The sequence below is a fragment of the Callionymus lyra genome, chromosome 4 (genome assembly GCF_982586985.1).
Source record: "Callionymus lyra chromosome 4, fCalLyr1.hap1.1, whole genome shotgun sequence".
NCBI lineage: Eukaryota > Metazoa > Chordata > Actinopteri > Syngnathiformes > Callionymidae > Callionymus > Callionymus lyra.
Genome location: NC_141821.1, coordinates 29,207,997 through 29,235,457, shown reverse-complemented (window position 1 = coordinate 29,235,457; position 27,461 = coordinate 29,207,997). Strand labels below are relative to the sequence as shown.

Sequence of the window (27,461 nt, the reverse complement as noted above, 5' to 3'; positions counted from 1 at the left end):
TTCTTTCTAGCTTTTATTTTTTTAATTTTCTTGTTTCTTATGTTTGCTCTAGTCTGCTACTACTTTTGCTGAATAAAGTCTGGAAAAATCTTGCTGGTAACTTGGAACATATTTAGTTGTTTAAGGGTTAAAAAATGTTGTTTTTTTAATTCCATTGCTTACAACTTCCCAGTCGTAAGCAAAGCAACGATAAAACAAAAGGATTGTTTTGTATAAGAGTTTATTTGGCGTTTACAATAATAACTTAAAGGACTCAAATATAATAAAACAAAAAAAATGTATGGTAAATATGGAGAGGCAGAAAACTTGAGCAAACAAGACTAGCTGAATGTAACAAGGAAATAAAGCCATAAGTAATGTATTAATAATGACTTCAAAGCATCACTGTTGCTGTACTTGTAAGAGATTTAACTGACAAATTCGGTCTGATCCCTTCCATCCATCCAAGAATTCAAGGTTGTTTTAACTCGTTTGTCTTGTCATCTGGGTCAAACAACTACTCCGTCACAAAGCCAAAGATTTCAGGTCTTAAACAAGTAATTACAAATAAAACCCCAGTATGATTAGCAGGATGAAGGTCAGCATCACACTTTATGAATGAGTGGGAGGATGAGTGTTAATCGTCATAGGCCTTGTCCCTTCCTCTCCTCACTGGTAACCATGGATACCTGGCATGTTATACAGTCAGTAGCTGCAATGGAGGAAGGTAACCATTAGCTGGGAGCTTGACAAATCATGAACAGTGTGAAGGCTGGGGGCAGGTCAGAGGCTCCCAGAGATCCTTATTAGATTTCACAGATTGTGACTCGATGTGTGGGGGGAATGTGGAAGGCAACGAAGACGGTCGTAGTGGAGTATCCAGCTTCTTCATCTTTTGTGTGCATTTAACAGATTTTCCTTTTTTTATTGATCAGAATGTTTGTTGACAGAAAATAATGGGTTCAAAAATACATGTGTTCATGCATTATGACACAGATAGCTGCAAACAATAAAATATTAAAAGAGATGAGAAAGAAAAACAGATTTAAATTCAGCGTGAAGAAATCAATCAAACCGCCAACGTCGACCAAGGACCGTTAGGTGTCATTCGAGGAAAGATTAAGGCCAAGCTATGCAAACATCAAGATTCATTCAAAGATTTGACAGTTGGATCTGGGATAAAATAATTGACTGTAAAATGTACTGGTTTCTAAGTTTTGACCACAGGGACCATGATGAACGCTGAAGTAGGTCGATCCCCTGAAGGAATAAAACGACAAACATGACACACTTGTTTTTGGCATCTAACTGCATTCATTTAGTCATTGTGGGCTCAAGTTGTGTTTCAGAAGAGTCTTGAGTTTATGAGAAAAGATTGGGGACGATAGAGGCCGGAATTGTATGTGTTGCTGTTAAAGTGCATTAAAAAGAAAGGAGTCCTCAGAGCAAAGACCCTTATCTTCATCATTATTTGCTTTAAGTTCATAATTTCATCAAAAAAGCCAACATTATTGTAAAAGTATAAAAGCATTTATAAAAGTAAATCCATTAAAATACTCACTTGTAATCCCAGGAGACCTGCTGTTTTCTGCTTATTATTTTGTAATCAAATCTCTCAAACTCGTACAATACCTATCAAAACAGCCATTTAAATTGTATTTATACAGGCTGGGAAACAATTCATTTTTTAATCGCAATCACATGATCTCCCTAATTAATGACTAATAATGGCAAAATATGCAAAATCCAATAAAGACTTCAAACATGTAAACGGCACTTTTATCTTCTGTCATATAAACCACAAGGTAGACCCTAGACACGCTGGAGAGACTTAAAATCAAGTGTCCTGTTTAAAAAGTGTGAAGCACAAAAAGTTCACTATTAAAATGTCCTAGAATTTTAAGTACATGTTAATACTGGTATTTTTTAACTCCTCTGTACAAAGCGAGTTGCTAATGGACACAAGATTATTTACAGACGCACATCCCCATAGAAGATATATGTAACAAACTGGCTCATAAAGTATCTGTGAGAGTCATGTGTGCACTTATGCAACTTTAGGGAGGAGCTCCGGTGCAGACCTGCTCACACAACTTGAGTCACAGAAATGAATGTATTTTCACCAACCAAAGTCACCTTCAGAGGCAAAAAAAAAGGGTCCTCAAAAGTCTTCATCATGGTGCAATATTCAATTAGCTAAAAGTGCTCCCCGAGGGAGAAACAACTCCAAAAGTAAAAAATCCTGCGATCATGGTTCTTATGTCTTTCACTGTTTTTTCTAAACAATGGTTCATTTGGAAACACTCTAAACATTGAAGTGTAGTTTTGAACACAAATGCACTTCTACAGATGAAATGCAGATAAATTACATGTGTTTTCATCATGGTCATTTTTACACAAACAACAGAGAATTCTCAATTCTCAATAGCACTGGTTGTTAAAGATCCCAAAAACAAACAAAAACAACACATCCTCAGTCGTGTGCCCCGACATCGTTGGCTGATCAGACCTGGGTGTGTGTCGCATGTTGCCACTGACTGGTCATTTGGCGGTCTCTTTACTTTAGCCACAGTCACTGACAGTCCTGTTCTGCTGCAGTGGCAAGGTCTTTAACTGGTTTCCGTTGGCCCTCTAAACCCTACCTCCTTCAGGAGCCTTGTGGTGGATCTGGCTACAAAGCCTCTGCAGCCCACCTCCACTGGCCACACCTTGATATTCCAGCTTAGCTCCTCTGCCCCAGCTGCTAAGGTGGTATACAGCAGCCACTTTCGTCATCAATGGCATCCTTGTATGGTATTTGTATTTATTTTAAAATCTGAAAATGTATACAGAACTAGTATTATAGACCATAATAGTGTAGTGTATTTTTTTTTAATGTTTTTGCTGTAAATTGGTTTGTTCTTTGTTCTCTTAAAGGTAACAGGTATTTTTGAAAATTCTGAATATGTATTGAAACACTCGACCCGCTTCTCTTTTTGATCACTTTTTCCCCATATGCTTTTATTTCGACAACAAACCGGAAACGCTTTGAATCACCGCTGAACGTTAGCTAAAGTTATATTACTTTCAGTTTCGCCAACATGACTCAGTGCTGAACTGGACTTCATGGGAAACGAAAACGACACTTGTCGTTCTTCGATCTGCTCCGAGTTAGAACACCTCGACGACCATTCGAGCGAGCAAATAGCGTGTGCGGGGAACTTTTGAACATCTCTGCGTGTTGTTGTTGTTAGCAACCTGCTAACATGAGCGGCGGCGGAAACCAGCGAGCTAGTGGGGAGCGAGCGGCCGAGAACTCCATGGATGACTTCTTGAAATCCATCGGCCTGCATCGTAAAAGTATCGCCAAGGATGGATCTTGTTTATTTCGAGCTGTCGCTGAACAGGTGAAGTCATTTTGGATCTTTTAATGTGATGTCGTTCCTGGATTGACTGGTTTTGAGTTTGTATCGCACGCTAAACAATCTGACCGAATGTCTACATAAAATGGCATCTTAATCTGTAAACTGATATATTTTGAATGTGTCATGTGAGTGTGGATACTGATGACTTCTGGACGCTTCAGGTTCTCTTCTCCCAGAGTCTTCACACTCGAGTTCGAGCCGAGTGTGTGGAGTTCCTCAGGAAACACCGAGACGACTATGAGGCGGTGGGTTTGACCAGCAAATGACATCATATGTGTATATACAGATGGCAACATGACTCCAGCTAGAACACACTTTTATTGTTGACCTATGGTTGTTAAGTAAGTTAGTAATTTATATTTATATAGCGCTTTTCTAGACCAGGGTCACAAAGCGCTTAAACATAACACAACATGAACAAAAGTTTCTTAAAGGAGTCAGTAGATCCATCAAGCGCAAAGAGAGGAAGATCGTTCCAAAGCTTAGGAGCAACAGCCTGGAAGGATTTTTCTCCTCTGGTCCTGAACCGTGTCTTAGGAACCATCAGTAGATTCTGATCCACAGAGTCCGAGCTGGGGTGTAAGGCTGGATCAGATCAGTGATGTAAGGAGGAGCCTGACCATGAATAGATCTGAAAGTAAGAACCAGAATTAGTTAAAGTTAATCCTGAAAGAAACTGGAAGCCAGTGAAGAATTTTAAGGATCGGCGAAATGTGAGTTCTTCTACTAGAGCTGGTCAGAATTCTCGCTGTTTTTATTAAGTACAGGCGAGACAGCTCCTTCTTGTTAAGACGTGAAAAACACACTGTTACAATAGTCCAGACGAGAAGACACAAACGCATGGATTACAAGCATATTGTGACAACATTTTCCTAAATTTAGAGATTTTCCTCAGTTGCTATAATGTCTCTAATAAGTGTAAGACTGTCAACTATTTTCTTATTCTTTAACCTTTGGTCACAATATTTGATACCTAGATACAGAAAAAAAAAAAACTCAGCCTTAGGGAGGCGACACTTCCTTCATTTTATCATATGGCTAGTCACAGTAAACCTTTTTTTTGTATACCAAGGAAACGTTTGTGTGTTATTTAGTGCACGATTGAAAAGAAAACTTGATGTCATTAAAGCAGTTGTGTTTGAGTCACTACTAATGACAACAAAGGAGCTTTGCATCAGAGCTATGCTCTTGTTTGTTATATTCACTTTTTAAGATCAAGTCTTTTGGTTGTCTTGTGTAGTTCATTGAAGGTGACTTTGAAGAATATCTACACAATCTCCAAGATCCGAAGGTAAAGTCAATGTTCATGCATATGATCAGGTGTTTTTGCACGTTCACATTTAAAATGTTTTTTATTGTTGCAGCAATGGGTGGGAGAGGTGGAGATCAACTCCTTGTCTCTGATGTACAAGTAAGAAATCTAAATGATCATGAAACATTATAAAGATGATTAAGATGAATAAAGTAATGTGTTCAGTTATTATTATTTTGTCTCCATTAAAACGTTTATTTTTATTATTAGGTTATTCTTAAATATACAAATACCCATAAAAATGTGTGCCCCTGTACCAAAAGTATTTGATGAGGATAATTGATTAAAAAATGTTTCAAACCTGACTTTTGACACAATCATGCTTTCTGTAATTTTTGCATAATTGTTCCACTTTGTTTTTTGCTTTAGGAGGAACTTTCTGATTTTCCAAGAACCTGGCAAACCTGCTGTAGACATCACACGAAAGAAGTATAAAAAAACGGTACAGCTTGAGCAATTTTATACATTACAAAATAATTTTAATTTGATCTGTGTTTTAATATTCCTTTAAAAATATTTATGTGTGGCGACTTAAGCAGAGCTTTGGTCTGTGTGATTGTCTTTTAAATTAAAGGAGATATACTTTAATATTTCACGCTTCAAGAATCATTTTTTATTTTTAAGATTATACTTTTAAACCCGTCTGTTGTAGCCTGTTATTTATGAACGATTAACTTTTAAGAATCTGTGAAAATGGAACCGTACCCATAGTGGATTTTGTTCCTTTGTCATGAAGGATTTCCCGAAGGAAATCTCCAGAGGGATTAATAGTCTATCCATCTATAAAGTGTATTTTTTTCAGATTCCTTCACTGATATGTTGCGTCATAGTTTTAATCTTAATGTTCTTTCCTTCACCAGGTGCAGTTGTGTTTTCTGAACGGGAATCATTACGACAGTGTTTATCCGATTGAACAGATGAGAAGCGCTGCTCTCTGTCAATGTGAGTTTCTGAAGCATTTTCTTGATATAGTTTGAGTTTTTACGTATGAATCAGGTGTGTTATGGTTCCTCATTGTCATTCATTTATTCCTCAGAGATATCAACATTTAATTTGCATAAGAACAAATGGAATAATGATTTTTATTGGCGGTGACTAACAATCTTAGTTGTTCGTCAGGAAATAAAAAAATATTTGTAAAATAAAAGGTTTAAATTATGATGAGCATATAGAGCTGAACCATTTATTCTATTCTCATGAGAGTGTTTGTTCATGTGATCTTCAAACCTGAGGTTTTTGCTACTAGCTGCTGCTGATGACACCAGACCATGACACTGCTCGAGCAGGTTTTGCTAATAAGTATAAGTTACTCCGTTTGCTACTTAAAATGTCACATGTATGTGACCAGGAGTTTACCAATTTATACTTTACTGTTAAGAGTTTATGATGGTGATGTATTCCAAACACTGATTTTGTCTCACCAAAATTAATCCCTGTCAAGATGAGGCATAGAAATGTTGTTAAGAACTGTATATTTAGCTCTTTGTAAATCACCCGACGCAGCTTTAGGTGATGGAAGTTCAATGTACGTACATGTTTCATGACTTGTAATACAAACTGCTAACAGCAATTTGATTTATTTTCCCCTGAAATGTTTTAGTCCTGATGAGAAGTACCTGAACTACTGCTGTTGCTATTCCTGACACAACAAATGCCGATTTCTCGTTGTGTAACAAGTCCCTGGACTGTGTTGCATCAGGCCCTGGAGACACTTGTTTTACGACAAAGTATTAACACAGTTCGAACAGTAGGGGGAGCCAGAAACAAACTATATACTAAACGTATGAGGTTAAAGACGAATCTATTCGAAAAGTTTGTTTTGACTCCTACATTTTTGATTCTTTAGTGAAAGAAATTAATTTAAACTTAAACTGATTGGATTCTTAATCAACTGTCTGTGTGATTTTTTTTTTCAGCCATTTTGTACGAGCTGCTTTATGAAAAGGTGTTCGGCGTTGACCATGGATCACTTTCCTCCTGCCTGAGGACCTCCCGACACTCGCATGTCGTCACTGATGAAAACATGGCACCCTGTGCGAGCAGCGATGATTCAGATCCAGATGTGACTGAGGCATCCAGGTGGGTTTTCATGAAGACATCGTGGATGAGACAAATGAATATGGTACCTGACTTTAAAGAGAAAATGTTTTATTAAGATCTTTTTTTTACAGGATAACAAGTTGAATTATTGATTTATGATTTGAAAGTTCTAAGCTTACTCTGTCACAACACAATATTGATGCAATCTTTCCATAAAAAGGGCAGAGAAGGACACTACAACTGCTGCATTGAGACATGGTCAGAGTTGGCAGAGAGTAAGTCACAGCTGCGACAAAGAAATTGCAAACACACTGCAGAGAGTGCATACCTGAAACCATTACCTTTGTATTTCAGGGCCGTGGACGTGGCAGACATCTGCCTGAACGAGTCAAACGATCTCTCTATCCAACTTTATTCAGGAATGTGGAGTACGACGTTTGGCAAAAATCCTTGAAAGGTGACACACTTCCTCTGAGATCTTTCACGACAGATGTAATTACACTAATCGGACGTCTGACTTCCACATGATGATTCTTTTGTTACAGCACAGCAGAAAAGGGACTACTGCATCGCTGCTGGAATGCAGTACTCTGTAGGAGATCATTGTCAGGTCTGTCTACAGAACGACTCCATCATGTCATTTTAATGAAAGTCGAATTTCCAGATAGACTTTTAGTTAAATCTGTATATTGAAAAAGAGCCAAAATCATATTTAGCAATTTATCATCTTTCACTGAGCCATACATAAGATATTGTGTACGTGTCACATTGAACTCTGTTTGAGTCCATGGTAAGAGATGAGACATGATAAGAAATGACAAAACATGATCCAAAAAAGATTTAGCCTATTAATGATTTGTTAAATTAGATAGTTAGGATTTTTAGGGTGTAATATTCACAACTTTCAAATGTGTTCAAATGTTAATTCTTGCAGAGGGGCAACGTCTGTCTTGATGTTCTAACCAATTCACTCCCTGTATGTAAGTCCCCTAAACTTAAGTTGCACAGACTACACCTCAGGGATCTGATGTCCTCATTCAATGAGATGGTTGAAACTGCCAGATCTGATTAAATTCGGAAACTGTTAACGGTAAATAAGAAAAAACCCAAAGTGTTGTTTGACGCGATACATTCTATTGTGTGTCCTGCTCCTCGAATCACCCCTGCTGTCACTGAGCCTGTCGTTGTGTTCCTCCTTCAACATTGTAACGCTGGCTGATATTTCGGCACTGGTGAGCAAGATGAAACCCTCCTCTTGCTTGTCAGACGTTCTTCCATGTAGACTCTTTTTAAAGTGTTTGATGTAATTGGGCCCTGGGTTACCAAAATGTTAAACCTCTCCCTTTCTACAGGTGTTTTTCCCAATGCAGTTAAACATGCCATTGTGGAGCCTTTACTCAAAAACCCAGGCTTAGACCCAACTGACCTCAGTATTTTCAGGCTTATTTTTTAGCTCCTTTCTTGTCCAAGATCTTGGAGAATGTGGTGTCTGAGCAGCTGTCTTTGTTCCTGGATCAGAGTGACATCCATGAGAAGTTTCAGTCTGGCTTCCATAAACATCACTCTACGGAGACAGCCTTACTGAAAGTGTCCAGTGGCGCAGTTTCAGTGTATCTGCCAATCAAGTAAGGTCTAAATGAGTGCATCCGTTGTGTGAAGTCCCTCAAGGTTCTGTTTAGGGTCCCCTATTATTTTTTGCTGTACTAGATAACAGCTCATTTGATCCAACTGAGCCCCAGAGGCTGAGAAGCTTAGTCAATTGTTTGCTAGTAATCAAACAGTGGCTGATTGAAAACACTTTGCAGCTAAATGTGGACAAAACTGAAACTCTGGTTATTGAGGCTGGTGATAAAGCTGTAGGGCTCCAGTGCTTGGGTGACTTAAGTCAGTCTGTCAAACTGAGCCTGAGGAACCCGGGTGTTGTATTTGACAAAGATATGTCTCGAGTGCAACACTATAGAAAACTGACCAGTTTCCTTCAACTGAGATAAAATTAAAGTGTCTTGTAAAACCCCCGCTATGATTGCTACTTTGTATAAAATTTAATCGAAATCAAAATGGATTATGACTGTGTTCGTCCTCTCTAGGTTGACGTGGAGGAGAACGGCCGGTACTGCAGTGCTACGATTAAGGAGGTTCATGTAGATGTCAGTCAGGTGACGGTGGAGACGGAAAAGTCGGGAGAACTGTGAGTCGCACATCAACTCGCACTCGACAAGTGTCGGAGAGTGATCAGTGTTTTTGATGCAGACGAGTTCCTCTTTGGCGCCTGAGGTCGCACGATGACACCCTGAAAACTGTGAGCAGAGAAAGGAAAACTTCAAATGGACAAGTTGGAGGTTGGTGAGCAACACGGAGCGTGAGCGACGAGCCTGATGTGGTGTTCATGCTTTATGGCCTTTCTTAAGCAGCATGGGAGGAGCGACGGCGAGGCCGGGGAAGAGGCCGGGCCGGCGCGGCGTCCTCTTCATCCTCTGCATCCTCAGCAGCAGCTCCTGGCTCAGTGGGACGAACACAGAAGCAGCATTCCTGGCCTGCCCAGACCTCGGAGGACCGTGGAGCACAGAGAGTCTCCAGGTATGCACTATAAGAAGTTCACCAATGAGGCTGTTGTAACGTATCTAAACTTTGTTCCATCGAAGATCTCTCAGTGAAGCCGAGTCAGCATCTTTTGGCATGAGCGAAGAAGAGCGTCGAGCCAAAGAAGAGGCTGAGAAGAACATCGCTCTGGTGGAGCTCCATCTCCGAGACGAGAACAGCTTTCCTGCCCTCAGCGTGAGTCCAAACACCTGTGCGGCTTCGGCAGCCTTGTCGTGTTACACTTTGAATCTTCACATTGGTTTGTTCCAACTGTTCATTTGACTCTTTCCCACTAGAGCAATGCAACAAACAAAACCTTGGACCTGAAACAATTGCAGAGAAACCTGGTCAGTAAATTTTTCTTTGCTTGGGGAAATGTTGGATACGATGCTTAAACACGCCTCTCGTCCAAGATTAAGGCCTGAAAATATATCTATACAGGCTCAGATGTGCTTTAAATCATCCTAACACTCGGTTGGAGTTGGTTGAAAATTATTAACCAGGAAAAGCCAGTGACATAACGACTTGACTTGTCTTGGTCAAATAGAATAATTTTTTTTCTTCTTCCTCTGAAGAAAAGTCCGACTGAGAACCTTCCCTCTGGTGAAGCACAGAAACCGGCCACTCCACCACCTGCAGTCTCAGCAGCACCACCGTCCAGCAGTGACACACCTGCTCCTCCTGCTCAGGATGAAAACCTCTCCACCAAGACTCCCACACCCAACACGGCTGCCAGCAGCACTCCTTTCAAACTGCATTCTGACGCCTCAAGGATCACCAAACCTGTTTTGCCCTCCCCCACATTCATCGCTCCGATCGCACCCAACCCTGCTGCTGCGCTCGACTTCCACCGCTCTTCCTCGCACCCTCGCTCTTCCCTCCCACACTCCCCCAGTCCCCCTGCCCTGATTCCCCCCTCCACAGAAGGTGTTCCACCCAGAGTGCTCAATGCTGCATCAGCAGCTCCTCAGATGACAAGTAAGACTTCTACACTCACTTTAGTCGAGTCAATGTGGCAGAGCTCAATTAAAGCAGCACCACGAAAGAGTGAAAATAGTTTCTTGTTCCCCCTAGTGTTAGACCTGTGTAACTGCACATTACACATTTGCAATTTCTTACAAAATGCAAGAGAGAATCTTGTTGGGTCTGTTTCCTGTTTTATCGTCCCCGAAATGAAAATGATGGTTCACCCAAAATTCACTAATTTTCGACTCATGTCGACTAAGGGTGAAAATAATTTTCAGAGTAATCTGTTCTTTTTTTGTCTAGAGATCTAGACAAAAATGTAAGTTAATTTTAATGAAGTGACTGGAGCTCAGTTGTCTTCGTCTTTGTCCCAAAAGACACACTTAAAAACAGCCAAATACCTCCATACTGCTCGTCTGTAACGACCATCTTGATCTACATTAAGCACCTGAGAGGACCTGTGGATTATGAAATAAAAAATAAATACATGCGTGAAGATAATAATAATAATAATAATAATAAAAATATATATTTAATGTTTGTCTTCTTCTTGTCTCAGGTTCTCTGAATACTGACGATGTGGTGAAGTCTTCGCCTGAGTCAACAGTGACCCACAGCAGTCCTGAGCCACCAGATGAGCAACCGGTCCAGCCTCCCAGTGAAGGCAAATCTGTCCGTCAAAAGTCGGATCAGCAACTCCAGAACCCACTTGTGGCGCAAAGTCAAACTTCTTTAACTGAAATACAGCCGGATGTCCAGTCTGTGGATAATTATCCTCAACATCAGTCACAGGGAGAAATCTCAACAGTGCTGCAACACCAGAGCCAGACCTTTGAAACCCAACATCCACTTACCTTCCTTCACCCGAGTCCAGATCCTCTGAACCAACCACAGATGCAGACAGATATTAAATCCATGCAGCCTACAGAAGGTTTTGAGGCTCAAACCAGAGCCGAAGAAGCCTTTGAGCTGACTCCAGACCCCTCTGTCTCTCTGGCATTGGAACAGAACCAACCCTCTCCTCTGTTGCCCTCGGTCGAGGGAACCCAGCCCTACCAGCAAATCCTCTCAGCACCACTGCACTGTCACCCCTCGTTACAGACTGTTCCCCTGCAGGAGTTGTCCCAGCTCTACCAGGACCCCTTGTACCCGGGTTTCCCACGAGATTCTAATGGAATGATAGCTCAGGTACCCCCCTACTCCTCCAGGAATACTGGGGAGGATCTGCCCAGAGGTGAGTGAAGGGTGTTGGTATGAAACATGTTTATACATATTTTAAAACGATCAAACATGTTAAAATCCATAAGTGAACTCAAAACTCTAATTTTTTCTCTCAATTTTCTTCATTCAAATTATGCACTGTATGACATGCTATTGAACTATTCAAAACTGAAGGTGTGAATGTGTCTTCCATTGGATTTCTAATTTCAGTTGATAGAAAATGTTTCGTAGAACCAAAAAATCTAAGTTTGTGGTGAGCGCTTGACTGAGCAACTGTTTTCCTCCACAGACCCCAACATCCTGAGGTTTTTCTTCAACCTGGGTTTGAAGGTGAGAAAAGCCAGTTTGAGTGACAAGTCCAACTTTGGTCCTTATGATGTTTTTTGGTAAAGTATTGACAATGTGTGTCTTTATTCAGGCGTTCAGTCAGCCCATGTGCCAGCCGTGCATTTATCTGCTCCCTCTGCGTCAAGCCTACAATCTCAGCTCCCAACCTTCAACTGCCAGATTTCTACACGACATTCCCCATGCTGACCACCAGGGGGCGTACCAGCCCCAGATGCACCACTTAAGCCCGGCACTGCCGCAGTACAACCCCCATATTCAGCACCAGTCCCTCCCTACTGAACCCTCCAACCCCAGTGAGTCTGCCAGGTACCCTCTCAACCAGCCTACCGTTCAGACATGGCAGCAGCCCCCTCCAAAACAACAGCTGTCCCCCAACTATCCGGTTGGATTTGCCACTCAAACTCAGTACCAGGGACCATCGCCTCAGGTGTACCAAGGAGGACAAACTCTTTATTCACCCGCCATGCAGGTCTACACCCCCCCTCCACACCACTTCCATTCCCCAAACGCTTCAGGGGTTCCCCAGGGGGCGTCGGAGCAGGGTCACCAAATAAATGGGGGGCCTGGACTCAACCCAGGTCCAGGCCTGCTGGAGACTCCACCTGCAGGTTTTCACTCTGCGGACCTTCGTTGTGAGTCATTTTTCAAACACTAATCGAGACTTGACCATTAGAGGGAGCCAGATAACAGTTATTAGATTTGATTATAAACGTTGTGTTAAACTTCGTTTTGAGTCGATGTTTTGAAGTTCTCACCATGTTTGTCCCTGAAGGAAGAAAAAACTACATGTTTATACAAGCAAAAAAATAATGATGAGCAAAACTTCACAGATGAGGGATAAGTTAAAACATTAGATCAAGAAATGGTTCAAGTTGGTTGTAAAAAGAAAAATTTGAATTTATTTTAAGCTGCAGATGATGGACGTTTTTTATGAAACATTTTCTTCCCTCAGGCCTAAAGACGGAGCAGAGTGAGTTTAGATCTCTGCGTGTCGACCCACTGTTTGAACATCATCGTACGGTGAGAGATAAACTCATCTCGGTTCAAGTTTTCTGTTTGCCAACCCTGCTCCTCTCCTTCAACAGCTTCCTCCGGCCCCTTACGCTGACGGCACCATGACGACCCACATCAGGTCCAGCAACACTACCGGCCTACCTGCACATTACTACGGCACCGACAACTTCCAACCCAAGACCCACAACCACACAAAGTCGCATCAGTCACGCCCCAGGTTGAACCAGCGGACACCGGAGGACAACAGGTTTCATCCAGACGGCGGTCAAGGCTTGATCTTCAGCAACCAGACTTTCAAGAGAGGCAGAAGCAGGCAAGGCCAGTGGAGAGGTGAGGTAGGGTCCAGCTATAATCACTATAACTCCAACCGGAGCCGGGACAGAGGATTTGTTGAGTGAAGGGCTTTGCTGACGGGTGTGTTCGGCGTCAGCGCAGCACGCTGATGTCATCAGTTAAAGTTTGATTAGATGAAGAAGGATGTATTGTTTTGCTTACCGGAGGCTAATGTGGCTTCTTATCTTACTCCTCAGTTGGGCTTCGGTGTTGGGAAAATGTAATAACACTGTGTGACACTTGATGCCTTCTACAAGTTAGTACTTCTTTTTTCTGGGAAGACCTTATTGTCAATATTATTTCTTTTGCAAAAGAGTGTTTATAACTTGAGTAAATAAAGTTTGGTTTGTGACCTTGTCTTTGAGTTGTCAGGATCCGCAAGATTCATTATATTGATGTGCAACTTTAAGTGATAGTAGTACAAGTTCTGCATCTGTCCTGACTTTGTGGCAGATTCTTTAATTTACCTACATGAAGAATTTTAGTCAGCACCCTGTTAACTTTTTATTTAATCAAACGTCTAAGAAAAAAAACCATCTGAACACAGTACAAGAAGTGTGATCAGGAGTCCATTTATTTCTCTTGTAAATGCATGAAGGTTAAAACACGATGATGCTGCATGAGTCACAAAGTGACTGTGTTATGATCACAGCTCACAGACACTTTAATGTTCGACAACATTGCTGGTACATGAAGGCAGACTTTTCACGTGATTTCTTCTCATCTGCTGTAGCACATATTTGTGGCGAAGGCTCCTGAACGCTCGCAGACGTCGATAGATATTTCTCCACCCGGCTGGACTTGAAGGGTGATCAGTCGTCGAGGAAGAAATAGTTGCCACTCTTCTTCTGCTCTGTGTCCTGGGAAGCGACAAACGCACACCATGTAGGATGTATTGACACATGTTGAAAAGCTTATGTGCTTAGCTTATATTTTCAACAACTCTGAGGAGAGTTGAACACATGTTCTACTGCTTAAATTCTCCTGCTGGCACATGCGTGTTCACCTTGATCGAGTTTTGTTTGTTGATCCGGGGCCTGAAGTTGTTGGGGTCTCTCCTGAAGGTGATTTCCAACAAACCCAAAAACCGGTTCATTCCTGCCAGCAGACTCTGAGGACTGAGCAGAGAAAAACAGTCATGTTTGGTCAGACGGATGGAGAGATGGAGGGATGAACAGAAGGCGGGGAGAGGCTCACGTGTTGGCAGCTGTATGACTGGATGGAATACCGTCGAACACGATGACCCGGTCAGCCAGGTACGTGGCCATGATGAAGTCGTGCTCCACTACAAACGCCGTCTTCTTAGCATGAAGGATGTACCTGCAGGTGAACGTGAGGTTGAAGCTTCCGCTTTGTCGACCTTCACAATCAGATTTTAAATTCCGAATATTGACCTCTTGATGACCCTGGCAGCCATCAGACGCTGCTCTGAGTCCAGGTAAGCTGACGGTTCGTCGATCAGATAGACGTCTGCTGGTTTGCCCAGACAGAGCGTGAGCGCCACTCTCTGCAGCTCACCACCAGACAGGTTCTGCACCTGAGGGGACGAAGGGGGAGGGGCTTAATGCAGGCACCGTGACGAGGTGATGCGAGGGAGCCTTACGTCCTGGTCAATGATGCTCTCGATCTGCATAGGCTTCATGACGTCGGTGATGAACTGAGGGTGAGTGTAGGCGTCGCGGATCTTCTCGTGCAACAGCGCTCGGACACTGCCCTGCACGGAGCACAACATCAGGACAACGTTCCCACACCAGACACACAGGCCGAGTCACGAACACACAAACCTTGAACTTGGGGCTGATGGTCTGAGGCTTGTAGCTCACGTTGAGGATTGGAATGTCACCTGCAGGACAAAAACATGGATGACGGGGTGAAGAAAGAGCTAAAACCTCACGATTGACTCTTAATGACATGACTACACATTTGTCTTTAGAGTTCTGTTCCTTTTTATTGAACTTGTAGTTCGTTCATACAGGAAAATAAGTTCAACTCACCTCCGCCATCTGGTTTGAGTCCACCAGCCAACATCCTGATGAAGGTCGTCTTCCCCGTGCCTATAAACACACGCTTTGTTAGCCAGTCTATAAAAGCATGTCCATGAGTCTTTGAACGCACCGTTCTCTCCCAGCATCACCATGATCTCAGAGTCGGTGAATTCTCCTCCGTTGATATCCAGCTTGAACTCGCCCATCGTCTTGGCCATATTGGGATACTACATGAACATGCGAGGTTAGATCTGCTCTCGGTGGAGACAAAGTTCAGGGACCAGACCTGGTAGTGGCGGAGACGCTTCACTTCCTCCTCATTGGCCGTTTCAGCTACTTTAAAGACCAGAGACGTCTCACGAAACCTGAGGTTCTCAGTGGGAACGTAACCATCCAGGAAGATATTGATCCCTGAAAGTACAGAATTGCATATAAAACATAAATATGTGTACACACGTGTGTACATGTGCGTGAGTGCAGTTTACCCTCTCTGACACTGAAGGGCATAGTGACGACTCCATACGCACTGGGGACTCCGTACAGACAGCAGATGAAGTCAGACAAATAATCCAACACACTCAGATCGTGTTCCACCACAATGATGTATCTGCAACATTAGAGTCACAAAAACATCAGCGCAGGTCTCTCTGGTGACACAACACACATTCAGTGACAAACCTATGATTCACTTAAAGACTTCTCTCACTCAAATTCTTTTATTTCTCACTGAAAATGTGCACGTAAATATATCTGACGTTACCTGTCAGGTGTGATAAGTGACCGGATGGTGATGGCAGCCTTCAGCCTCTGTTTGACATCCAGGTAACTGGATGGCTCATCAAACATAAAACTGTTGTGGAAAACAAGCCAAGTTTAAGTTTTAGGTTATTAAAGGAAAATTAAATATATCAGCCATATTTTGCTCACATGTCAGCTCTTTGGATACAGACGACTGCGCAGGCAAACCGCTGGAGCTCTCCTCCGGACAAGTCTTGCACATTTCTTTCTCGCAGGTGACTCAGGTCTGAACACCAACAACAAGCATGAATGAAAAGCACAGAAAACAAAGTTCATTTCTGAAATCCTCACAAGTTAGAAGAGAAAATAAAAGATACGACTCTTCCCAAATCTAGAATGTGTGTGTATATATGCATTCATGTATGTTACCTAGCTGTTTACAGACCAATGTCTGAGAATCGGTGTCATCTTTCCTGGTGAGAATGGCTCCTACTGACCCCTGTCGGTGCAGGTAAAGCATTACAGCATGACAACACAATTAGGCTCACTTCCCTACCTTCACGGTTTTTGGGATCTGATCCACATACTGGGGCTTGACGATGGCACGCAGGTCATCCTCCAGGATTTTTGTGAAGTAGTTTTGCAACTCAGATCCTCTAAAGTAGGTCAAGATCTCCTGCCAATCTGGGGGATTCTAGGAGGAAAAAAGAAAACCTGGTTTAACCAGAAGTCAGAGGCTTTTACAGGGAAATAAAATAGCCGTGCAGTTTCTTTGCACCAAACGAATATTGTTAATATTATTATGGTGGCCTCACAAATATGTCCAAACATCAGCTGTAAAAACAACTGCCGTCTACAGTATCCTCTCGTCCTCAGTCATTGCGAGGATCTCGCCAGAATGTATCGTTCCTTTAGCTGCAGGCACGTAATGATAGCTGCCATCAAGTGGCTTGAAGTGTAATCGGAACACACATGATTTGACACTTTTGTAATCAATTGTTTCTTAAGCTGCAGAGGACATAATGACTAAAAACCTAAATGAATCCTTAGTGGCTCGCTGTCTATCGTGTATTGGAATGTGAAATAATGATAAAGTAAAATTTCATGAAATCAAACCTTCCTACTTGAGTCAAATGAATTCCCTTATGATTTATTGTGGCTAATATATTCAGTGAAGTATGCGAGTTATAAACGTCAGCCATAGAACATTGACTGTGTAATAGACCTCCAAAGCATGCGTAGTCCTTTTTTTAAATAAAGTCCAAAAAGATAAACACAACTCACATCAAACTTCCCGAGGTTTGGTTTCTGTTTTCCAGCCAGAATCTTCAAAGCTGTGGACTTGCCGATACCATTGGTTCCCACCAGTCCTAGAACCTCACCTGGACGAGGAATAGGCAGCCTGTGCACAAACAACAACCATTAACAGCAGAATCAAATATACTAATAATAATGGTAACGTGACAAGTCCTTAAAAATAATTACGTCCGTGTGTATTAGTGCTCAAGTGTGTAGAATTGAATTTACTATTATTCTCTCAAAACATACCGATGCAGTTTGAAGGAGTTGGCACAATATCTGTGTGTCGTTTCCTTCTCCAGGTTGCTGGGCAGGTTGACGATTGATAAAGCTCCAAATGGACATTTCTGGAGGGCAACACAATGTAAAAAAACAGGGACCATCTATGTAGTCGCATACCTTGAGACAGTCAATGTTATAAAGATGCAACTATGTGTTCCCGTTACCTTGATGCAGATGCCACAGCCTATACAGAGCGATTCAGAGATCCACACAATCTTACTCTGTGGTGTCACTTCAATACACAGCTTTCCTGTAGGAGAAGGAATGTAAGCATCCATGTGTTGTAGAAAATGTTTGAATGCTAATCATAATAAACAATCAATTTCAATGGTTCTATTTGGTCAAGGCAATGCCAAACTCACCCATACGGACAACAGGGCAGCTTTTTTTGCACTCCTGGCGACATTTTTTAGGCTTACACTTGTCATGATTGACAATGGCAATTCTTGTGTTCTTATCAGCCATGTTAGAGGACTGGGACGGCAGGACTTGAGGAGCTGCAGAGTAAAAATGTAAATTATTATTATTATTGCCATTTCATACTGTGTATAGGCCAAACACAGTCTCTGTAAATGCACACAGACTCATGGGTTCACAGTGCTGAAGCAACACATTCAATCTGGGACAAAAGCCTTCGTATCCAACAAAAGACTCACACACAGAAACAAAGCTATTGTGAGCGAAAGAAAACTGTAACTTGATGTGATGTTTTATATGAGGCCTTGTCAGCAATGACCCTGCCAGCCTCAGATATTGCAGGTGAGTCACTGAATAAACGCAGACAAAACATCTGCTTCAGTATAACACACAAAGCTCATCTTTAAGGCTTGACATGGGATTTTAAATGTTAAAAACGAACTTCTTGTCAAATGTAATATAACTTAGGTATCATCTTGTACATTATCTACATTATTATTAACACAAAATCACTCTCCGAATGCATTTACAACATATGGTTTCGTTTGATCAATTAAGTTTGATGAAGGGTTTATTAAAATGATCAGGACTAGGGTGAACAGTTTAATTTCTCTTTTACAAATATATATATATACGAATGACAGTCACCCTCGTTTGCCTAGGAAAATACTTTAATTTGAATGGCATCGCGGGTAACGGTATAAAAAGTTCCTCATTGCGTTGAAAGGAGTTATGTAGCCATGACTTCAAGAAATAATCAGAAAATAGATAAAATCTTGTAACGGCTGCTAACTCTTAGCATCTAGCATGCTAGCAGTAAAAGGCCGCGCACTAACAGCTGCTAATTTTAGATGTTGTTATTTCACAGAAGCTAAATGTACAATAACTAATGGCTACTAATGTTCCAGACGTACCCCTCCTCCGATCCTGATACCCGGTGGTACTTGGGAAATAAAAACGAAGACAAATGGGGAACAAATACTAGGGTGGAAAACTTCTTCTCTGTAACAACGTGTTACTGGTAGCCGGCTGGAAAGATGGCGGCGCCAGCGCGTCACAGGGCGCGACCGTTTGGATGTGACGTCAACAAAGTGCGGCGCATTCGCGCAAATTTGAAGGATTTGAAGTGAACATCAACTTCTGGATTCTCTGTTAACCACATACATGCTTTTTATTTTAAAGATCACCGATTAATCGTAAGTCGCATTGTTATCTTCTCCAATTAACCAGATTTTAGGTAAAATAAAGCACGTCAACCAAATATATTTAGTCCCAGTTGTTGTTTATCGTCTCGTGAAACTGCAACGGTATGTAAACAATACACATAGACCAGCATAACTTGATACATCTATGGGCTTGGATTGGTATATATGTTTCTGTGGTTATGGTCTGATTTGTCGACGAAACATTTGATCGTGTGTGTTTCGTGAACTACCGATCACGTACAGATGTTTGGCTTATATTCAATGCACAGAAATGGCCACGCCAAGCAAAACGCCTCCCGGAGCTGATCCTAAGCAGTTGGAACGAACAGGGACGGTCAGAGAGATCGGGTCACAGGCAGTATGGTCTCTATCCTCCTGCAAACCAGGTCAGATCCTGGAAGAGTTTCACTTTATTTTAAGCTGATTTTGGTTCATGAATCAACTGCCACTGGTTCCTTCTATCAAAGGTTTTGGTGTGGACCAGCTGAGGGACGATAATCTGGATACATACTGGCAGTCAGACGGATCTCAGCCTCACCTGGTGAACATACAATTCAGGTGGGACTTATTCATTGACCGTGTGTTCTTTCTGTGTATATATGCAGTATATACTGTATACGTTTGTAACCAGTTCAATCTTTTGTCTAGTTAAGAATACACTTTGTGTTTGTTTGCCTGGAAGTATGTTTGTTTCACAGGAGAAGAACTACAGTCAAGATGCTGTGTATCTATGCCGATTATAAATCTGATGAAAGTTACACGCCGAGTAAGATATCGGTCAGAGTAGGAAACAACTTCCACAATCTTCAAGAACTTCGGGTAAATATCGACCATTCCAAATTTGACAGCATACATGTATCTTTTGGTTCTTAACATTTGTCTTGGATCTCTTTCCCTGCAGCAGTTGGAGATGGTGGAGCCCAGCGGATGGATTCACATTTCTCTAGTAAACCAGGTATACATATCATCTTCACGTAACATACTGTATAGAGCACTCCGACCAGGAGTGCTCTAAACAATTTCCCAAAGGAGACCTCCTGAGGGATCAATAAAGTTTTACCTTACCTTACCTTACCTTACCTAATGACATTTAACAACTTGTAAAGCCCATTCAACTGATCTCTGTGTTTATAATTGTCTTTTAGCGGACGAATCAACCCATCAGCACCTTCATGATCCAGATCGCTGTTCTCGCCAACCATCAGAATGGCAGAGACACACACATGCGTCAGATTAAAGTTTACACCCCAGTGGAAGAGAGCTCCATCGGGAAGTTCCCACGATGCACTACGGTGGACTTCATGATGTACCGTACCATCAGGTGACCAGAACTTGAGAGACAATGACCAAAGATTGAGAGTTTGCTTGTAAACTCGGAAGCAATCTGTTTTTTGATTTAATTTTTAGCTGTACCATCACTGGACATAACAGTCATGACCTACATGTGTTGGTCATCAAGCTTGTCATTTTCACCTGATCCATCATGTTATATTGATGAATAAAGGATATTACCATGCAAGAAATTATTAATAATATCCAATGAATTTTGAACTTCTCATGTATTTGAATTTAAATGTTGGAACAATTTTATAAATAGTTTATTTTTTGGTTTTGTTTTACTTAAAAGTATATACTTTGAAACAAGATTTGTTTGATGTTAATAAAGGTTTTTTTCTATGGAGCGACAACTAAAAAAAGTAAAATGAAATGTACTTGTTATTGTCTCTGCGACCTCCCCGCTTCCCATAAATACATATGCCGTGGTGGAGGTCGTTCACCTTGACTCAGAGACAACACAAGGGATACCAGTAACACATTTGTTTTGGGGCCTTTGGGTCACCTTGACCCTGAGATAATAGAAGGGATAAAAACAATGCAGAAGCTCATGTGTTACAAACAGATCTACTGTATTGAAAGGCTTTATTTTGAAGTACCTCACTACCTCAGTGCATAATACACACAAGGTTCTGCTGATATACACAAGCACGCATGATTAAAATAGGGATCTTTGTTTGGCATTTAATTTTCTAATTTGTTTATGACTGTGATTAAAGAGGTGTGTATTAAAATGATCAAGAACAATAGTTTTTAACATAATAATTACTTTATTGATTAAACCTTTGATGGCATCAAAAAAAGGGACAGTAACACGTGTTACATATGGGTTACAAAATGTTAATCTCTGGGGGGTTTTCATGTTTCTTTTACACTGTAACTGACCATCTTCTTATCCTAAGTAACCATAAGTAACTAAGTAGAATGAAAATCACTGTCCTGACTCAGCACCTCATTGATAAATCTGTCCACTTTAAACATATATTTTATTCAAACTAGCGTTTTAAGTAAACATTCTTTGAGCCGATTGATTAGTTTTTTCCTGAGCGGCTTGGTTCATTGTTTTGTGTATTATTTATTAGACTTTTATAGCTTGATATCTCTAATGATCAGTGGTTTTGTGTTCTTGCCCTCGTCACAAACCCCGGGGCTGAAGAATGGGAAAACCCTCTCAGAGAACAAACACTTGGTGAAGGTGTGGATGTGCGTCTCAGCGTCTACATCCATAAAGGACACTGTTCCTTTTTCGTAGTCGGTAAAAACCCCAATAGTTTTTGGTTTCCTCCTGACAGACAGAAGAACTGATGGCGAGTCCAGCGCTCGGTACTCGTCGCTGTTTCTCAGGCGTACTGTCCAGAAGCCATTTTCAGGCGTAGAAGTGATCATTCCTTTCCTGTTGACAGACTCTTTGACCACGCCAAGATCCCAGAATGTTTTTTTCCCCACTGCAACCTGCAAAACAAATAATACATTATTACAAAACTGTAGTGAATATAAAGTATAATTATGACTTTATTATTGTAAAGGTTATTATAAGGTGTTGGAGTATTCTAGTGGTTATAAAGCCAGGTCTAATCTCATGCTTGTAATGCCGCTGAAATAGGGTCATAAAATAGAGCAAAGGTTATATACGCTCAACATAGAGACACACTTCTAACCTGAAAGTAGAACCTCCCTGAAGAGAAGCCTTTGGTTCCTAAAACACAGATGACCGGATCAAAACGTTGAGGCTTGTCAGGCACAATCTGCAGCAGATCGCCACGACCCGCCTCCTTTCGATCAGCTGACAGGACGATGTTTGGATGAGCCGTGTCCGGATCCAGTACCACGTCAACTGAGAAACAAGTCAATTCGCATTGCGCACAATTGACGAGATCTTGAATATGAGTTATCCTCCAGAGCAAAGGTTAACAATTACATATCCTACATTATATAATGTGAGTGTTGTGGCCAAAATAGAGGAGCTAAGAGCCAAAATACGATCCTAATACCAAATAAAGTAGTACACAAAATACATTTAAATTATAATATAATATGCCAAAACGATTTATAAAGCTTTTATTAAAGAGCAAATAATTTGTTGATTTAACTGTGTCTTAAATAGATCTTGGACCTCTGAAAACACTCTGCTTTGATTGGTCAAGCATTGACGTTTCTCACGCAGCGTCATCAATCCAGGAGGTAAAACTAGTCTATGAAATTTATGTCACATTATTGTCTTTCTTTTCTGCGAGGTTATGAATTTAGAACCTCGTCATGATGAGGGATTTACTGCATCTTAAATAGGAAAACCTCATCATATGGAACATGTGAGTGAGTCAGCAGAGTTGAGTTTTCACATTAATTGATCTTAAAAAAACTAAACCACATCAGATGCTGTATGATGGCTCACACCTAAACTAAACATCATACATATGTTTTGTAAACCACCTGAACTTCCTTAAAGATCTACTTGTTGATCACCTACGTGTGTGTATTAAATCTATAGCTAAGAATACCAAACTGATCCAGTACAACTAGTTTCTGATAGTACCTGCATACATCTGCATCCTCTTCATCTCTGCCAGGGCAAATAAAAAACAACTGTAAGAGTAAATATTTCAGGTGTGTATGAGTTTAGCATCTCAGTGTACCATCTGTCTTCAAACTGTCCAGCTCACGCTTCAAGACGTCTTCCAGGCCGGCCAGCCCTCTCCTCACTGTGCCGACACAAAGCTCCGGGTTCACCGAGACCTCCGTCCAGGCTTGTGTGGCTGGAGGTGACACCAGAGACGGCGCTCTCTGTCACAGACACAACTCACTTTAAGGATTGTAAATACTGTCAACACTGGTTATTTTGGTTGCGGTTGGAGTGATTGGCCAGCAACATATTGACCATCCATGACCTGAAAGTGATTAATTCATCTTGGAATTTCATGGTTTAAAAATAAACCTGGATAAGGTGAAAGTGGTCGTCACTGATCTTCATCTTTTCCAGCTCAGCGTGTATCCTCTGGAGCTCCTCTAGCTCCTTCTGCAGCTCCTCCTGGAGCTTGGCTGCTCTCCTCCCTGCCGCTCTCTGCTTCTCCCGGATCTCTAACTCCACTTCACACTTCTTCTCTTCCACTGAGCGGGCTATTGCTGCAAAGATGTCATCGCTCTTCTTAACTTCCTGCTCCGCGCTCACCTGGTTGAGACAAGACCATTTACCTTAAAGCACACGTTTGAGTTATATGCTGTCAGTTGGGGTCAGGGACTCACATCACTGAGCTTCAGATATCCTTGGATTTCTTCCACTTTTTCCTCTCTTTCCAATATCAGCAGCTCATATTCACACACTGCCTCTGCAATCTTCACCTGAATATGAAAAATTAAGAACATGGTTCATCATGTGTAGCTCATCAATACTGGCTCAATAAACCTGTCTTTTATCTGTTGTGTCTCTATAAGCCACCTCTTTTTAATCATTAAGACAGGTCTTTTAAGGTTTTAAGATTTTCATTGAAATATTTCAAACCCCAAACTCAAGCATGTTCTAATATCCAGGGTCCCCAAATCTACATTACATTTTACACTTTTTTGTTTATGTCATTTTAGCAGTGGAAACCATACGGTTAGTTGGTTTTGTTATTGCAGTGATCCCAAAAGTGGCACAAGTCACCACTGGAGATGGGCAGGGCAGAAATCTGACCAAAACCAAATCCAAACAAATAATAAAGAAGAACAAAAAACTTGCTCTATGCAACATGTACTGGGCTGGTAATATTCTGGGGATTACACCTGATGGAATAAGGAATTGAACCAAATTTGGAATGAAAATTAAGCCACTGTGTATTTGCTGAAAATTAACTTTTACTTTTTTTAACAAATCTTTTTTCTTTTTATGTTTCATGATTATAAAGGAATTGGATTATCATTTGTTATGTTTTAGTGTTTCTTTTGTTTTTGCTTGATTTTGTTTTTACCTTTACCAAAGGCCAATAATAAGGATAATATGACTAATCAATAATAATCGGCTACAAAATGGTACCAACAATATTTAAATATTTTTCTAATTAAATAATGATACACACACTTCAATATGACTTAATAGAAATAGGCATGATGTCTGCTCACTAAATGTTGGCTTGAGAAAATTCTATAATTACTTCACATATTATTTTGTGCATTTTACTTTAGATGCTCTGTGTTACCATTACAAAAATGTTATTTTTCTCTGATTCTTTGATAAAATGTGGGTAAATTGTTCAGCAGATTTATTATTTAAATTAAATATGTGTTGCTTCAAATAGGATTTTATCATGAAGTAACATTTACTTTAACATATACCGTATATAAAACAAACATGTGGCCAAAATTGGGCTTAAAAGTATTTTTGTGTTAAAGGGGTTGGAACAGTTTAGTAGCTAATCTCCCTCTACCTTTCTGTTTTCACTCTCCTCCTCTAGTTTAACCACACGATGGTCTTTGTGATCAGTTTCAGCGCAAAACTTGCAAACACACGTTTGCTCCTCCTGACAGAACATCTCCAACAGTTGAGAGTGTTGTTTACACATCCGGTCCTGCAGGTCCTTCACCGGCCCCAGCAGCCTGTGCATCTTCAACGAGGCCACTTTGCGGTGAGAGTCCAGGTGGGCGTCACAGTACGAGGTGAGACACACCAGGCAGGACTGGAGGGCGCTGACCTGCACAGAGGCAGCAGCACACACGTCACACAGCGTGACACCTTCTGCTGGAGGCAACGTGGACACGGTGAAGCTCATTCTCCTGAAGGCGTCGGCCAGCTCTTTGAAGGCAACATTGACGTTGGTCTCCGGCAGGCTGGGGAAGGACTTTTGACAAGTGGGACATTCATAAATGTCCGTAGTCCTCCATACGCCAAGGATGCAGGCCTGGCAGAAGGTGTGACCACACAATGTAGTGATTGGATCAGTGAACACCTGCTGACAGATGGAGCAGTGGAACTGCTTTTCTGGCAGCAAGGTTGGTGAAGACATGTTCCTCTGAGAAGTGTCGAGCTATAGGAGCTGTAGGAATTAAGAGAAACCAAAATATATATATTATAATGTGACAAAGTTAAAATATTTGCAACACAAACAACAACATTAAGACAAGTGTGTAGAGAACCACACCCTGGACCGGTCAGTATGCAAAGTACATAATTCATAGTTTCGGAATGCAGCATTAAGGAAAATTGACCACACCCACATTTATACTACATGAACACATCATTTGAACTTTGCTAACTGCTCATTGCTGATTGTTTAGGTTCAGGATAAACATACTGATTTCTTTTTACATTTGATTTTTTTTAGAGAAGATCCAAATTTTTGATAACCTTAGTCAACCTTTCAAACTTCTGCTCACTAGAAACTTTATATGTGGAGAGACCGGTCCATTTACATGTCCTATATAAATGTTCAATCTGATAGTTGCCAAGTCATTATGTTTTGTTCGAAATGTGATATAGAGAGCATCTGTGTCAAGATCTTGTCATGTGAACACTGAGGGCCTGTATATATGTGGCCTTCATAACAGAATAAAACAACTTTTTCGATGGATTGTCTTTTTGTCTTCACATATTTTGCCTAAAATTCATTCAAAGATCTTCATATTTATATTGACAGTCTCTAAATTGAATGTTTTTTTGTTTTTTTTGACAGTTTACTTAAGTGTTTAACAAAGCATTCCCATCAAATCAGAATTATTTTTTCCATTATTCCAACTGACTTCTGTCTTAACAGTCCCATCATATAATGTGGCCCCCAAGGCAATCTAATCCTGTACCTCTGTATTATGACGACAGTGTTCAAACCTACTTGAGACCTGCACCATTTTGGATCAATTTTAAATCTCTATCAGAGCACAGATGTCAGCATCCAGTGGTTGACTTGTTATTTGTTATTGTTTTATACATGTACTTAAATAATGAGGTTATGGTGGACAGTCAACTTCTTTCTTTTATCTTCTACACAAGAGCAACTGATTCTGTCATGAGTTGGTGTGAGGGCTACTCTCAGATTAACCTGGGCCTACATGGAATAAATGATCCTAATGCTTGCCTAAAGTTTAAGCACCTCCATAGACTTCGACTGAAGATAAAACTGGAAGCACTCTGTGTGTGGAGGTAAATGTGCATTGTTATAAAATGGTGCCATTGAAAAAAAATAGCTTCTTTCAGAATTAACATTTTTAATGTTCTACTTGTAACACCGAAAAGACAACAACAACATTCTTATAGAAATTAAACTGAATTAAAACTTAATCTTAACCTATATAACTTTCACCCTTCACCTTTGATCTCAATTTTGTATAAGAAATTGCTTCAAAGACACAATCATTCACAGTTTTTCATTGTCAGTTCTGTAATCTACGTTATATATTTTTATATACAGGTATATCGGAAAAGAGAATGAACTGCAGAACATGAGTGATTGATTTATAGTTTGGAAAACAAACGATTAAACTTTCTCTCCTCCTCTTGGTTGTCAGTCAGATGTCAAATGGTGTACTAGAATATAATGTGTTTATTAAATGTTGTTATTAAATGTATATTTAGCCTGAATGCTAACAAGAGCCAACTAACTGTCAGGAGCCAATAACACCAGAATCAATTGAAAGAAACGTCTCATGAACTTGTTTTTGATAGTTGGTAGATTATTTTGAGAAAACATGAACATTTGACTTAAAGATTTAAAGATACTATCAATTTTAACAATGAATGTTATCTGGATGTGTAAACTGCCAAAAGATCCATAAACGACTCTCAACCTTGCAGTCAGACAAAAGATTATCTCGACCCATTCTTGTACTCACAGATGTTAATTTCCGATTGTCCTCCAGCGGAGTTGACTCCACTTAAAACCTTCTAAAGCAGTACAGGGGGAATATTTGACCGGCCAGGAAATGTCACTCTTCCGCTCACCTTTTGTCAGCTGACATGTTGTGTTTCAACTTCATTTGTTCGGGCGGGGTGTGGTGTGAAGGGTCCAAAGGTATGTTTCATTTATGACATACCTTTGCT

The 27,461-nt window shown here is 40.9% G+C and overlaps 4 protein-coding genes across 5 annotated transcripts; 2 read left to right on the top strand and 2 right to left on the bottom strand.

The window, feature by feature from the left end:
- Positions 1-3,048: 3,048 nt before the first annotated feature.
- Positions 3,049-13,554, top strand: otud4 (OTU deubiquitinase 4). Of its 2 annotated transcripts, none has more exons than XM_087789611.1 (21): positions 3,049-3,365; positions 3,545-3,628; positions 4,624-4,674; positions 4,748-4,794; positions 5,065-5,137; positions 5,556-5,637; positions 6,612-6,774; positions 6,956-7,010; positions 7,090-7,192; positions 7,281-7,345; positions 8,823-8,923; positions 8,986-9,074; positions 9,147-9,312; positions 9,378-9,510; positions 9,612-9,662; positions 9,891-10,293; positions 10,841-11,515; positions 11,792-11,832; positions 11,921-12,482; positions 12,803-12,870; positions 12,936-13,554. In XM_087789611.1, the coding sequence occupies exons 1-21, from the start codon at positions 3,225-3,227 to the stop codon at positions 13,260-13,262; spliced, it is 3,480 nt and encodes a 1,159-aa protein (XP_087645737.1). In that variant the 5' UTR covers positions 3,049-3,224; the 3' UTR covers positions 13,263-13,554. The 2 variants fall into 2 exon arrangements, with proteins under 2 accessions (XP_087645737.1, XP_087645736.1); XM_087789610.1 differs by having other exon boundaries at positions 9,144-9,312.
- A 199-nt stretch (positions 13,555-13,753) lies between these two features.
- Positions 13,754-18,960, bottom strand: abce1 (ATP binding cassette subfamily E member 1). Its single transcript, XM_087789621.1, has 19 exons — positions 18,833-18,960; positions 17,864-17,998; positions 17,666-17,751; positions 17,469-17,566; positions 17,205-17,322; positions 16,477-16,614; positions 16,350-16,419; positions 16,110-16,206; positions 15,943-16,032; positions 15,668-15,789; positions 15,469-15,593; positions 15,313-15,409; positions 15,192-15,251; positions 14,982-15,040; positions 14,801-14,911; positions 14,592-14,734; positions 14,395-14,517; positions 14,204-14,315; positions 13,754-14,057 (listed from the first exon to the last, which is right to left on the bottom strand). The coding sequence occupies exons 2-19, from the start codon at positions 17,964-17,966 to the stop codon at positions 14,010-14,012; spliced, it is 1,800 nt and encodes a 599-aa protein (XP_087645747.1). The 5' UTR covers positions 17,967-17,998; positions 18,833-18,960; the 3' UTR covers positions 13,754-14,009.
- A 64-nt stretch (positions 18,961-19,024) lies between these two features.
- On the top strand, positions 19,025-20,460 carry anapc10 (anaphase promoting complex subunit 10). Its single transcript, XM_087789629.1, has 6 exons — positions 19,025-19,114; positions 19,393-19,509; positions 19,591-19,681; positions 19,822-19,942; positions 20,025-20,078; positions 20,269-20,460. Exons 2-6 carry the CDS (start codon positions 19,395-19,397, stop codon positions 20,446-20,448), a joined length of 561 nt encoding a protein of 186 aa, XP_087645755.1. The 5' UTR covers positions 19,025-19,114; positions 19,393-19,394; the 3' UTR covers positions 20,449-20,460.
- A 1,084-nt stretch (positions 20,461-21,544) lies between these two features.
- On the bottom strand, positions 21,545-25,971 carry LOC148082434 (E3 ubiquitin-protein ligase TRIM39-like). The gene is made up of 7 exons (XM_087789623.1): positions 24,859-25,971; positions 23,699-23,794; positions 23,391-23,624; positions 23,092-23,239; positions 22,992-23,018; positions 22,117-22,292; positions 21,545-21,910 (listed from the first exon to the last, which is right to left on the bottom strand). The coding sequence occupies exons 1-7, from the start codon at positions 25,432-25,434 to the stop codon at positions 21,545-21,547; spliced, it is 1,623 nt and encodes a 540-aa protein (XP_087645749.1). The 5' UTR covers positions 25,435-25,971.
- Between the last annotated feature and the right edge of the window lie 1,490 nt (positions 25,972-27,461).

What these genes read in the sequence shown, in the direction of transcription:
- otud4 (XM_087789610.1), top strand. Translation starts at nt 3,225, where the DNA reads ATGAGCGGCGGCGGAAACCAGCGAGCTAGTGGGGAGCGAGCGGCCGAG. An exon ending in GATGTGACTGAGGCATCCAG is followed by an intron (nt 6,775 to 6,955) that starts GTGGGTTTTCAT and finishes TTCCATAAAAAG; the next exon opens with GGCAGAGAAGGACACTACAA. An exon ending in TTGGCAAAAATCCTTGAAAG is followed by an intron (nt 7,193 to 7,280) that starts GTGACACACTTC and finishes CTTTTGTTACAG; the next exon opens with CACAGCAGAAAAGGGACTAC.
- LOC148082434 (XM_087789623.1), bottom strand. Translation starts at nt 25,434, where the DNA reads ATGTCTTCACCAACCTTGCTGCCAGAAAAGCAGTTCCACTGCTCCATC. An exon ending in ACCACTTTCACCTTATCCAG is followed by an intron (nt 23,240 to 23,390) that starts GTTTATTTTTAA and finishes TGTCTGTGACAG; the next exon opens with AGAGCGCCGTCTCTGGTGTC. An exon ending in GAGGATGCAGATGTATGCAG is followed by an intron (nt 22,293 to 22,991) that starts GTACTATCAGAA and finishes CTTGTTTCTCAG; the next exon opens with TTGACGTGGTACTGGATCCG.
- abce1 (XM_087789621.1), bottom strand. Translation starts at nt 17,966, where the DNA reads ATGGCTGATAAGAACACAAGAATTGCCATTGTCAATCATGACAAGTGT. An exon ending in AGATCCCAAAAACCGTGAAG is followed by an intron (nt 16,420 to 16,476) that starts GTAGGGAAGTGA and finishes CTGCACCGACAG; the next exon opens with GGGTCAGTAGGAGCCATTCT. An exon ending in TGTATCCAAAGAGCTGACAT is followed by an intron (nt 16,033 to 16,109) that starts GTGAGCAAAATA and finishes TTTCCACAACAG; the next exon opens with TTTTATGTTTGATGAGCCAT.
- anapc10 (XM_087789629.1), top strand. Translation starts at nt 19,395, where the DNA reads ATGGCCACGCCAAGCAAAACGCCTCCCGGAGCTGATCCTAAGCAGTTG. An exon ending in CTGGTGAACATACAATTCAG is followed by an intron (nt 19,682 to 19,821) that starts GTGGGACTTATT and finishes TTTGTTTCACAG; the next exon opens with GAGAAGAACTACAGTCAAGA. An exon ending in ACATTTCTCTAGTAAACCAG is followed by an intron (nt 20,079 to 20,268) that starts GTATACATATCA and finishes ATTGTCTTTTAG; the next exon opens with CGGACGAATCAACCCATCAG.